Below are 12,080 nucleotides of genomic sequence, written 5' to 3' on the forward strand. Positions count from 1 at the left end.
CCTAATCTTGGAGGAAAAAAATAATTAAAAACAAGATGTTTTGTATTACATATGTTAATAACTGATGTATTAAACTAGATCTAATTGAAGTAAACCTTTAAGCTTATTGAGCTGAAAACTTTTCTGTAATAAAATAGGGAGATATGAAGTAATCACATTGAGAATATCAATTGAGGCTGATGAGATAACTCCAAAGTCCAGGAGTCAGCAGGCTCAGGGACTGAGTCTCAGTTTCTCTGTTTACTAGGAGTGTGGTCAGTCACCAATAACAAGTTATCAATTCCTGTCCTTTTTCCATTTATGAGGGTTTTCCTACACTTTAGATTCTCACAGCATCCTTGAGTTTAGTGACTCTTGTTTCTGAAGCACATTCTGTAGAAAAGGAAAGTGAGACTTAGGAGATCAAAGGATTTTTTTGTATCATGGAGACCCCAGAGTGCCATTTGCTTCCTCCCCAAATTTGCTAAAGTAAAGACAGAGAAATGAGTGCTGCTTGTCTATGCCAGGATCTGTCCAGTGATAAGTACAGGCAGTCTAAAATTTCTAATATAATAACTGTGTAACTTAAACTTGATTGTTATCTTGTGGTTTTTGGGATGTTCTTGTCATCATTTTTTATTTTCCCAGGTACTCTGGGGAAAATAAACAGGTTTGTCTATTTATTTCTTAAATAGTATTCAGATAAATCTTATCATAGATTCCCTGATTCTCAAATCAAAGCCTCCCACTCTGGTGGGAGCATTATCTATCCTGTAGATTATTCCAGTATCCTCCTCACTTGTATCCACCCTCACCCATTCCCCCTTACTGCCTGTTTTCCACAAAGCATAGAAGTGATTCTTTAAAAAACCTCAGACCAGGTCAGTCCTCCCTTCTCCCCCTTCCCCTGTAACTGGGAGTGCCCCCAGGCTCCTCCTGCTCTGTCTCTGCCCTAGCTCCCCTCATTCTTACTCAGCTCTGCTCTCCTGGCCTACTTGCTTGTCCTGAACACCTTGGGCATCCCCCCGTGGCCCCTGCACTCGCCCATCCCTCTGTGGGGAGCAGCCTCTCCAGGTCTGCCTGAGTCCCTCCTCCTCCCCAGATCTGCTCACACCCGCTCTGAGCAGAGCCCTCACACTCCAGTGTGGACTCTCTTCCATCCTTCACTCTCCATCCCCCTGAGCCGGCTTCCTTTTCCTTCTAGTCCTCAGTACTTGCACTCAGGTTAATTTCTTATATCATCCATCTCCCACCATGGAAAGAAACTCTGGGACTTTGTTTCTTTGTGGCTGAATTCATCGTGCCCTGAATAATGTCTGGTGTATATGTCGATCTTCAATAAATAAATATGATAATAGTCAAATGCATAAATGCTGCAAAAAACTACAGAATTAAAAAGAGAAAACAAAGAGCTTTTTTGGTGGTGTTGTTCAAGGTGATAATTTAGTCACTATGAAACATTCCCATTGCTCTTCATCAAATACTTGTATGAAGAACTGATGCTAAAGGATTAGGAGGATGGGAATTCCCTGGTGGTTCAGTGTTTAGGGCTCCATGCTTTCATGGCTGAGATCGTGGGTTCAATGCCTAGTCAGAGAACTAAGATCCCACAAGTTACATGGTTTGGCTTAAAAAAAAAAAAAATTAGGATAAGAGGAAAGTGAAAATCACTCATTCCTGTGCGACTCTTTGCGACCCCATGGACTATGCAGTCCATGGGATTCTCCAGGCCAGAATACTGGAGTGGGTAGCCTTTCCCTTCTCCAGGGGATCTTCCCAACCCAGGGATTGAACCCAGGTCTCCTGCATTGGAGGTGTATTCTTTACCAGCTGAGCCACAAGGGAAGCCCAAGAATACTGGAGTGGGTAGCCTATCCCTTCTCCAGCAGATCTTACTGACCCAGGAATTGAACTGGGGTCTCCTGATTGCAGGTGATTCTTTACCAACTGAGCTATGAGAGGAGGAGAATACATTTTAAATCTTATTCTCTTTCCCTTTTCTTTCTCCACATAGGATTTATGGCTTCTGGAGGATGGAGATCAAACTTTGATAGGAGACAGAGGAACCCCACTGAGTGAAGGACACAAAGCCCGGATCAGCCTCGCCAGGTAAATGGGGTTTCAGTTGCCATCCTGCCCCTCCTCCTCCACGGCTCCTAGTGGACATGAGCACGCAGACCCCTCTCACCAGGTGGGCCTTGGTGAAGCAGGGTCTTGGTTCTTTCTATGGACTCTTGGAATGAACATGGAGTTATTGGACATCATCATGATTCAGAGATGAGCCCCAGGCAGTGTGAAGTGTGTTCTCCTGACATCTGTCTACGTTTTCTAGAGCCATGTATCAGGATGCAGACATCTACCTCCTGGATGATCCATTCAGTGCAGTGGATGCAGGAGTCAGCAGACACTTGTTCGAACAGTGAGTTTGCTCCTGTGTTTCTATCATCTCTGCTTTCCAGGAACCCTGTAGAGATCAGGGAAGAGAGCTCAGGAAAGCCTTTGTGCTTCAGGAGACTCAGCTCATTCTGCCCTGGTGTCCCTCTCCTCGTCTCTTCCTTCCACAGAAGATCCATTATAGAGAAATCTTGTATCTTCATGAAGTCAAGAAAGGACAATACAGCAGGTGCTTCCATTCTGTGGAGACCAGTGGGGTCCGTGCTTTAGGGAGCGAGGGATAGATGGCAGATTTCCCCCTGCAAATTGCAGTTGATGGATCCAGACCTGAGGAATAAGAAAGATGATATACGGTTTTTAAGTCAGAGATCAGGTCTTGGTAACCTGGTACTTGACTGGCAGTTCTTTTCCTTCATCATTTTTTTTCTTTTCTTTCTTTCTTTCTTTAAATTGAAGGATAATTGCTTTACAGTATTTTGTGGTTTTCTGTTATACAGCAACAAGAATCAGCCATAGTTACATCCATGTTTCCTCCTGCCCAAACCTCCCTCCCGTCTCCCACCCCATCCATTCTTTGTCACAGAACCCCTGTTTCAGTTCCTTGAGTCATAAAACAAATTCCCATTGGCTATCCATTTACATTTGGTTATGTAAGTTTCCATTCTGCTCTCCATACACCTCACCCTCTCCCTCCTTCCCTCAGCCCTGCGTCGTTAGGTCATTTCTGTATGTGTGTTTCTCCATTCCTGCCCTGAACTTAAATTCATCAGTACCATGCTTTTAGATTCCATATATATGTGTTAGTATACAATATTTATATTTCTCTTTCTGACTTACTTCACTCTGTATAATAGGCTCTAGGTTTGTCCATCTAATTAGAACTGACTTGAATGCATTCCTTTTTATGGCTGAGTAGTATACCATTGTATATATGTACCATAGCTTCTTTATCTGTTAATCTGTTAATCCTCCATCATTTTTTTAAGACATGTGAGAAGCAAAGTTTTCAGTACTGATTGGAAAGACCCTTGTTTTATGCTTATTATTCTGTATGTTTGAAAATACTTAGTAAAGTCTAGAATTTAAGAATGATTTATTCTACATCAGAGTCTGTTCTCTAAGTCTGTAAATCTGTTTCTGTTTTGTAGATAGTGTCATTTTTGCAATATTTTATATTCCACATATAAGTGATATCATATTGGTATTTGTCTTTCCCTTTCTGACTTACTTCACTTAGTATGATAATCTCCAGGTCCACTCACGTTTCTGAAAATGGCATTCTTTTTTTTGCTTTCTTTATCCATTCACCTGTCAGTTGACATTTAGGTTGTTCCCATGTCTTCTATGTTGTGAATAGTGCTTCTACGAGCATAGGGGTGCGTGTGTCTTTTGTGGTTTTATCTGGATATATGCCTAGGAGTGAGATTGCTAGATTATAGGATAATTCTATTTTTAATTTTCCAAGGAACCTCCAAACTGTTTTCCATATTGCCTCTACCAACTTACATTCCCACTAACAGTTTCAGTTCATTTCAGTCGCTCAGTTGTGTCTGACTTGGAGACCCCATGGACTGCAGCACGCCAGGCCTCCCTGTCCATCGTCAGCTCCTGTACAGTGTAGGAAGGTTCTATTTTCTGTATATCCTTTCTAGCCATTGTTATTTTAATGATGGCCATTCTGACTGGTGTGAAGTCGTACCTCACTGTAGTTTTGATTTGCATTTCTCTAATAATTCACAATGTTAAACACCTTTTCATGTGCCTACTGGCCATCTATATCTATCTATCTATCTATCTATATATCCTTTGGAGAAATGTCTATTTAGTTCTGCTAATTTTTCAGCTGGGTTGTTTGTGTTTGTTATTGAATTGTATAAAGTATTTGTATATTTTGCAGATTACCCCCTTGTCAGTTGCATCATTTGGAAATATTTTCTCCCATGCTGTATGTTGTCTTTTTGTTTTCTGATGATTTTCTTTGCTGTGCAAAAGCTTGTACATTTGATTAGGTCCCATTTGTTTATTTTGTTTTTATTTCTATTGTCTTGGGAGACTGACCTAAGAAAACATAGATATTATTTATGTCAGAGAATATTTTACCTGTGTTCTCTTCTAGAAGTTTTATGGTGTCATGTTTTAAGTTTAAGTCATTAAGTCATTTTAAGTTTATATTTGTGGGTGGTGAGAGGGTATGTTCTAACTTCACTGATTTACAAGCCTGTGTCTCTGCCTTTATGTCTTAGTCTCTTCTTCATCTAAGCTCACCAGTCAGATTAAATTAGGCCCAGAATGATTAAGGATAACAGTTAGTCCTTTAAAGTCCCTGTCATGAAATTCTAAGGTACTAATGGCTAAGATGTCAGCAACTGAATTTTAAGGACATGACTGATTGTAAATCAGGTCCAGAATAAAAGAGTAGAAACTTAGCGGAGTCAGCTGATGTGTGAGGAGCTCTGACCTCTGACCTCTGGACACGAGGAGCTGGGATTCCACATCTACTAAGCAGAGGTTGTTAAACTTTGATGGAACCTGCCCGTATGAAAAACATGCTTAGTGCTGGCATGAGTTGTGGAGATAAATTTTGGTGATGGCTGCAGAACAATGTGAATGTACTTAATGCCACTCAACTGTATGCTTAAAATGGCAGAAATGGTAAATTTCATGTTAGGTATATTTTACTACTGGGCTTCCCTGTTGACTCAGTGATAAACAATCCACCTGCCAAGCAGGAGATGGAGATTGGATCCCTGGGTTGGGAAGATCCCCTGGTGAAGGAAATGGCAGCCCACTCAAGTATTCTTGCTTGGAGAATCCCATGAACAGAGGAGTTGGGTGGGCTACAATCCATGGGGTTGCAAAGAGTCAGATATAACTTAGGGGCTGAAAAACATCAACAACATATTTTACCACAATTAAAAAAAAAGACTGCATAGTAGAATCGAATCTTTCAGAATCCGAGGTAGCAGAGGAGCTGACAAATGGCATGGCCTCCAGTTCTCTAATCTGTCCCCCCTTTCCCATGCTGTTTTGATCCTGGATGGATTTTCCCTTAGAGAAGTGCCTTGTGACTTGTGATGAGTTCAGTGACTGTGGCTAGTGCTGTGACAGGGATTCCCCACCCCCACCCCCCTGGCATCAGGAGTAGCTTAGGCTCCCTCTTCCCAGGACCCTGACCTGAACCTACAAATGTCTGCCACCCCATCTTATGTGAGGCTGCACAAGTTCTCCATCATTTCCTGAACAGTTTCTGCTGACCATCGCATCTGTGTCACGGGGAGGGGAGAGGGAGGCATTCTGATTGCTGAGAATGGTGTGCTGATCACAGTAGTTCTCCCAAGTTCTTATTCGAACACAGGAAGTATTTGTAAAGTTTTCTTAAACATTTTGGGTTTAATGACTTGAAATGTACACTTGATGGAAGCAAGCTTGTTTAGATTGTTGCTTGCTAATCACAGCCCATTCTCTAGGGAAACTTAAAGCAGAGAGCATGAAGGCAGTTTATGAAGTCACTCAGCAGCAAGGGGAGAATGTTCTCTAGTTAGAAAGTTGGATGGAATAATATGCTATGAGTGATGGTGGCATGTCAAAGCTTAGTAATGGGGTTATTGTTCAGTCACTCAGTTGTGTCCTACTCTTTGTGACCCCATGGACTGTAGCACACCAGGGAGTATTTTGTATTAGTAATGGGGATTCTTTTATATTACAAGTGAATGAATCGCACTCTACTTGCTGTTAACAGTTTCCTTCAGTTGTGAATATACATCCAAGTTTATTAAGGTTCTGTGAATTTACGTCTATATGTTGCAGACATTGTGTAGGTTCTATCACATACAGAAGGTTAGCGGCCTTACAGGAACTGATACAGTGTTACCTGTGTCTAACTTGGATTTTAACATGTGTCAGCCCCATATCACCAAACCCCTGCATCCTGTGTTATCAGATCTTCGGGTCTGTTCTGATCAGACTCCCACACTGCTGTCTACACAGCTCACCCTCCTGCTCCAGCCCTTCAGAGACCCCCCTGCCAACCATGTTCAGGATGCAGCTCCAGGTCCTCAAACAGAGAACAGGCTTCTTTGCCGTCTGCTCCCATCAGCCTCTCCAGCTGTGCTGGCTTTGTGGTGGCCCTTTCTCACCCCTCCCTGGAAAAGGGAACGGCTACCCACTCCAGTATTCTTGCCTGGAGAACCCCATGGATAAAGGAGCCTGGCAGGCTACAGTCCATGGTCACAGAGTCAGACATGACTCAGCAATTGACACTTTCATTTTCACTTTTTTCTTACCCCTGTCTGTCTGTATATTCTGGTCCCTCTGTCCCCAAGCTAGGGATCAGTGTGTCAGGGCAAAGAAAAAAGGTGAAAAATGGGCCCTGCCATTCCCCCTGCTCCTCCAGTGGGTACCTGTGCCCCCTGTCTTCCCACAGCCCACAGAGGGCTGCACTTGACCATTTATGAATACCCTCCCAAGCCCCCATAAGCTATGAATGCAGGGAGGTGCCTCAGCCTGGCTTGTTCTGTCCCAGGACCCCTGCACCTGCTGTGTCTTCTTCCAGGGATGTTTCCCCAGAGAGTCTCAGGGCTCCCGTGTCTCCCTATTTAAGACAGCAGCCCCCCTTTCTTTTTCTTCACAGCACATGTCATGCCTGAAAGGGCATTTTCTATACTCATTCTTATGTTCACGTTTATATGGTATATAATTTTGTCTCCTGTCTTGACCAACGGGTGTATCCTTGGCATGTAGGACAGTGCCTGGCTCACAAACCTCTGCTGACTGGATGAATGAAGGTGGGGACTCTGTCTTTTTTGTTTTATTGATACACATCCCTGTACCATTGGATGTGTCCACTCTTAACAGAGCCCATTATAGAATTATACATGGTATTATAATTCCTGGTGTACTTCCAAACTGGTATACATCCATACTTCTAGACTTCCCTGGTGGCTCAGACAGTAAAGTGTCTGCCTACAATGTGGGAGACCCAGGTTCAGTCCCTGGGTTGGAAAGATCCCCTGGAGAAGGAAATGGCAACCCACTCCAGTACTCTTGCGTGGAAAATCCCATGGACAGAGGATCCTGGTAGGCTAGAGTCCATGGGGTCACAAAGAGTCGGACATGACTGAGGGACTTCACTTTCATATGGTTATTTTAAGATTAATCCAGTCCTTACATAGTAATAACAATTAAACAACTGACTGTTGAATCAGTCATTTTTATGGCATGACTTGGAAATCTTTACTCTAAAAACTTGGAAAGTAGAGTGGTTTGGAGAAGTAGCATTATATTTAATTAATTAATTTTTATTTATTTATTTGACTGCATCGGGTCCTAGTTGCAGCACACAGGGTCATCTTGCTTCATGTGGGATCCTCCATTGGTGACATACAGCCTCTTTAGCTGTGATGCACAGGCTCAGGCACTCTGAGGCATGTGGGATCTTAGTTCCCCTACCAGGCTGCCAGAGATATCTAACCTGTGTCCCCTGCACTTGCATGTGGATTCCCAACTACTGGAAGTATCACCTGGAAAGTCCCCTAAAAAGCGTCTGAAGTTTAGTCACTTGTCTGATGTCATCAGGCTCGTGAGAGAGACTGAGCTGTAGTCTGCTGCCTCCAGACTCTCCATCTGACTCACTCACAAGCTGAGCTCTGGCCCAGGTCCCTGAGATTTGCTCTACGAGGGGCTCGGGCTCCCAGAATACCTGCCTGGAGCCCAGCCCGTGGTCACTGGGGTCCTGGTCCCACCCACTCTCTTCCTTGGAGGGGCTGTAGACCCTCTGGGGTGAAACTGGGGCTGAGTCCCTAAGGATCTGCCTTTAAAATGTAGGAGCAGTCTGAGGGGTACTATGAGAAACACACACACACACACACACACACACACACTGAGGTTTGAATTCTGAGGAGGTCTTGGCTAAGAAAATTGTGTGTCCTTTGAGCCTTGGGTGATTTTTCCCTCTGATTGGGACTATTTGGACTCTCATCTTTCATTTTCACATTCAGAAAGTTTTCAGTGCAAGTAAAAAAAAAAAAAAAATTACTTCCTAGATGGGACTGTCACCACTTCCTGGGGGTCTGCATTTAGAATGTATCAGCAGTTTTTTTATTGTAGAAAAGAAATTAACACTGCTGTTGGATGATTCCTGCTGTGATTTGGATTCCGTTCTGTCATTTTCATGTTTGGAAGGTGTTCAGTCCTAGTGAAAAAAGACTTTCTTCCTGGATGGGTCTGGGAATGTTGTAGAGACTGATGGATGCCACGCTGGCATTAATTTCTGTCTAGTATTATTTTGGAAGAAGTATCTGAAAAATGCACTCTGGCAAAAGTTACCAAGAATCTATTTTTTTTGTTGCAATATGCACATTATTAATCATGAATAATCACCTAGAAAGCTGCCTAAGATAAATGTACACATTTTTATATGACATAGATTCCTCTTTTCCATTCCTGCTGCTGCTGCTGCTGCTGCTAAGTCGCTTCAGTCGTGTCCGACTCTGTGTGACCCCATAGACGGCAGCCCACCAGGCTCCCCCATCCCTGGGATTCTGCATAGAGATAAAAGTGTTTTAGTTCAGTCAAGTTTTGGAATTTCAGTATTAGTTGTTTTTCTTTATGAAACATGTAAATGGGTTAAGCTGAGTTTTAGGCAAAAAAGCCTTAGCTGTTAGTGCCTTCTTCACCGGATTGCTTTATAGAATTTTTTAGCATAACTATTCTTTAAAGTTTGCAGCTGATGACTGTGAGGACCTACTCAGATTTATTGATTTATGTTTATTCAATTTGTATTATTGATTTGGTATTTAAACTACAGATCTTTGCTGTGTTGTCTTTGTCTCATGTTTACAAAATATGTTCCCAATTTGGAGCAGTCCCATTAATGTGCTTTTGTATACTGTACATTTTACATTTGTAGGTGTATTTGTCAAGCCTTGAGGGAGAAGAGCACAATCTTAGTGATGCATCAGTGGCAGTACCTAAAAGCTGCAAGTTGGATTCTGATATTGAAAGGTGTAAGTAATTTCTAAACACCTGTGAAACTTGCTAGCACTCAGGTGTGCTGAAAGCCAGGCCTCTCAGCAGGTCGCTCTCCTTGGGTTCATGGTAAACACCGTCTTCTCCCTCAGTTTTACAGCTTCTTCTTCTCTAAGGTTGGTGTTCATGCCTTTGACAATGAATCCAAAGACCTGTAGAAATGTCACTACTATAATCTGAGCCACATAAACCCTAAAGTGTATAAAAGTGCTACCACAGGGTTACTGAGTCATCACTGTTCTTGTGAAATTTGTTAAGGATAATGATGCTATTTTATATAGAACTTTTTGTTTTCCCCTTCCAGGATTTAAGTCAAAGTATATTATTTGGAAATTAGAGATACTAAGACTTGTTTGTATCCACGTGATTGTCATACGCAGTTTGCTAAAGAGCATCTTCCGTTAACACCAGAAGCGAGGCTGAGTATCTTAGCACCCGGGTCAGAGACGCCCACTCTGCTGGTGTCCCCAGTTGCTGATCTCACTGTCTCTTTCCATGCCTGATATGTGTGGGAGCCTGTGCAGCAGGACGATAAAGCTCTGCTTTATGGGGCTCCTGTTCTTATGGGGACAAATGTGACAAAGAGAGAGGGGTGGAGCTGACATCCTAGTTGCCTGCTTAAAGAGCTGGTGCCTCATGTGGCCTGAGTGACATGAAGGTGGGGGCCATGCAATCACCTGGGGTAGGCGGGTCTGAGGCAGCGGGTCCTAAGGAAGGAGCTGACCTGGCAGGTTGGAGAAACAACAGGAAGACCAGTGTGTCTGGGGAGAGTGAGCAGGGGGATGTGGAAGGAGCTGGTCTCTGAGCACTGGGCAGTGCGTGGAAGTGGAATGGAAGTCTTGGACTGTCCAGAGCAGAGGAGTGATGTAGTCTGATGTGGGATTTAAAAGATTCCTTACTATTCATCTGGTCCCATTCGCAGAACGGAGAGGATAGCTGTCCTCTCGAAATTGTCAGTACTTGCTTGCAGAGTACAGCTGCAACCTTTGTACCACCAGTCATTTCCTTGTGCATGTTACAGATGTGAAGTGGAAAGTGGTAATTTCATTTAAAAGGTGCATGAATTTTGCCTCCCAAGTGAAATAACACAATGTATCCTGAATAATTTTCCAGTTCTGCAGTGTCAGATGGTACTCAAAGTCTTCACTGAGTTTCTCCAAGGGGACACCTCAGGGGAGAGGGTGAGAAGGGGTCCAGTGAGGGTCCTGGGTCATTTCTTCCACCTGACTTGTCTTAACCAGAGCTGCTTTCATTTTATGAATTTTTCATTTTAGGATTTTTTATAATATTTTGTTTGCCACTGACTAAATCAGCTGAGTCTTGTTACATGGGGTGAGAAAATTGTGAAAATATCTGCATATTATTTTATATGACTTTGTAAGGGAGGGAAACTGTGCAAGGATGTGTCACATGTGTTCAAAGAAAATGATTAAATTGGCTGTAGCTTAAACAGAGGCCTGATTTGGGGAAGCCTCATTGGCTGCTTGTGGTTGGTTGTTCCTAAGTTTTTTTCTTGGATCTGGGTGCACTGATTGTGGCTTAGATTTTGGTTTGCTGGCTGCCAAGGCATTAGTGCCACCCCAATCTCATGGCCTCCTTGTTTAGTTTCTTTAACAGGTGGAATATTGAATTTTCAGCTGGGAACTTCCTACATTTGTGGGGAAGCTATAAAATACTGTGAAGATGCAGGTCCTGGGTTCTCTGCCCAGGGCTGGTTCCTACATGTCCTGTCCCAGCTGAGTGCATGAAACTATGAAAATGACAGTGGTCAGTGAAGTTTTGATGAATGACTGTTACCTATGTAGTTGTGTCAGTATTTTTCTCTCCTGGAATATCCTCCCCAATTAACTTTTTTAAAAATTCTGCTTCTCACATGAGGTGTTTCTCAGTTCCCATGTTGTCTAAAAAGACTGTGCTGATCCTCCCACAACCTCTGTACTTCTTGCTTCCCTAAGTGCCCACGGTAGTTATGTCAGTGGTCTCCATTCTTAACACATCATCACACATTTCTTTCATATCCCTCAGAACCTGACACAGGGTTTAGCAGAGAATAAAATGTTCTGTTCTGTGTAGAGTTGAACTGCATTAGATTTGTCAACCACAATGTCAGACCCAAGGATCATTTTCTTAGGAAAATCATAATTTATTACCAGTTAACTTTAGTTGATTAGTATTCAGATTATATTACTGTTATCTAATGCAAATGTATTCCTCTCAAATTCTTTATTTTAGGGCAAAATAGTACAACATGGGACTTACATTGGGCTCCTGAAATCTGGGGTAGATTTTGATTTCCTTTTAAAGAGGAATGAGGAAGATCTGGAATCTCCAGATCTGGAATCTTCTACCCTGAAGAATCAGTCCAGACCCTTGATGAGAGGTGCTGCTCCAGAGCTCCAAGATGTGAGTTTCTCATCCTGCAACATGCTGCTGTATGTCTGCTCTTGGTAGACTCGTGGAGCTTCAGTCTGTTCCACTGGTGACATCTTCATTTGTCCTAAAGCAGATCCTAAGAGTCCAAGGCCCTGTTCCATGGAACTGGTAGAGTTAAAAGAGCATGAAGGGAGAAAACCTGCTTGTGGGTCTCCTTTGGGTGTAGGATGGAGGATCTTATGAAGATCAGTAGTGAGTTCACTGCTATGACTTCTGGGTGTATGTGACTCACAATGATATGTGAACTC

General features: G+C 42.9%; 1 protein-coding gene across 2 annotated transcripts in view; it reads left to right on the forward strand.

Moving 5' to 3' along the window:
* LOC107131247 (ATP-binding cassette sub-family C member 4) overlaps positions 1-12,080 on the forward strand; it is a 152,923-nt gene that overhangs the window by 56,272 nt on the left and 84,571 nt on the right. For both annotated transcript variants that reach the window (XM_024989162.2, XM_059884478.1), the window contains 4 exons: positions 1,994-2,088; positions 2,312-2,398; positions 9,281-9,377; positions 11,632-11,802. In XM_024989162.2, the coding sequence (XP_024844930.1) occupies positions 1,994-2,088; positions 2,312-2,398; positions 9,281-9,377; positions 11,632-11,802 (450 nt within the window). The remainder of the gene's footprint in view (positions 1-1,993; positions 2,089-2,311; positions 2,399-9,280; positions 9,378-11,631; positions 11,803-12,080) is intronic.

The sequence above is a fragment of the Bos taurus genome, unplaced genomic scaffold (assembly GCF_002263795.3).
Source record: "Bos taurus isolate L1 Dominette 01449 registration number 42190680 breed Hereford unplaced genomic scaffold, ARS-UCD2.0 Leftover_ScbfJmS_264, whole genome shotgun sequence".
NCBI lineage: Eukaryota > Metazoa > Chordata > Mammalia > Artiodactyla > Bovidae > Bos > Bos taurus.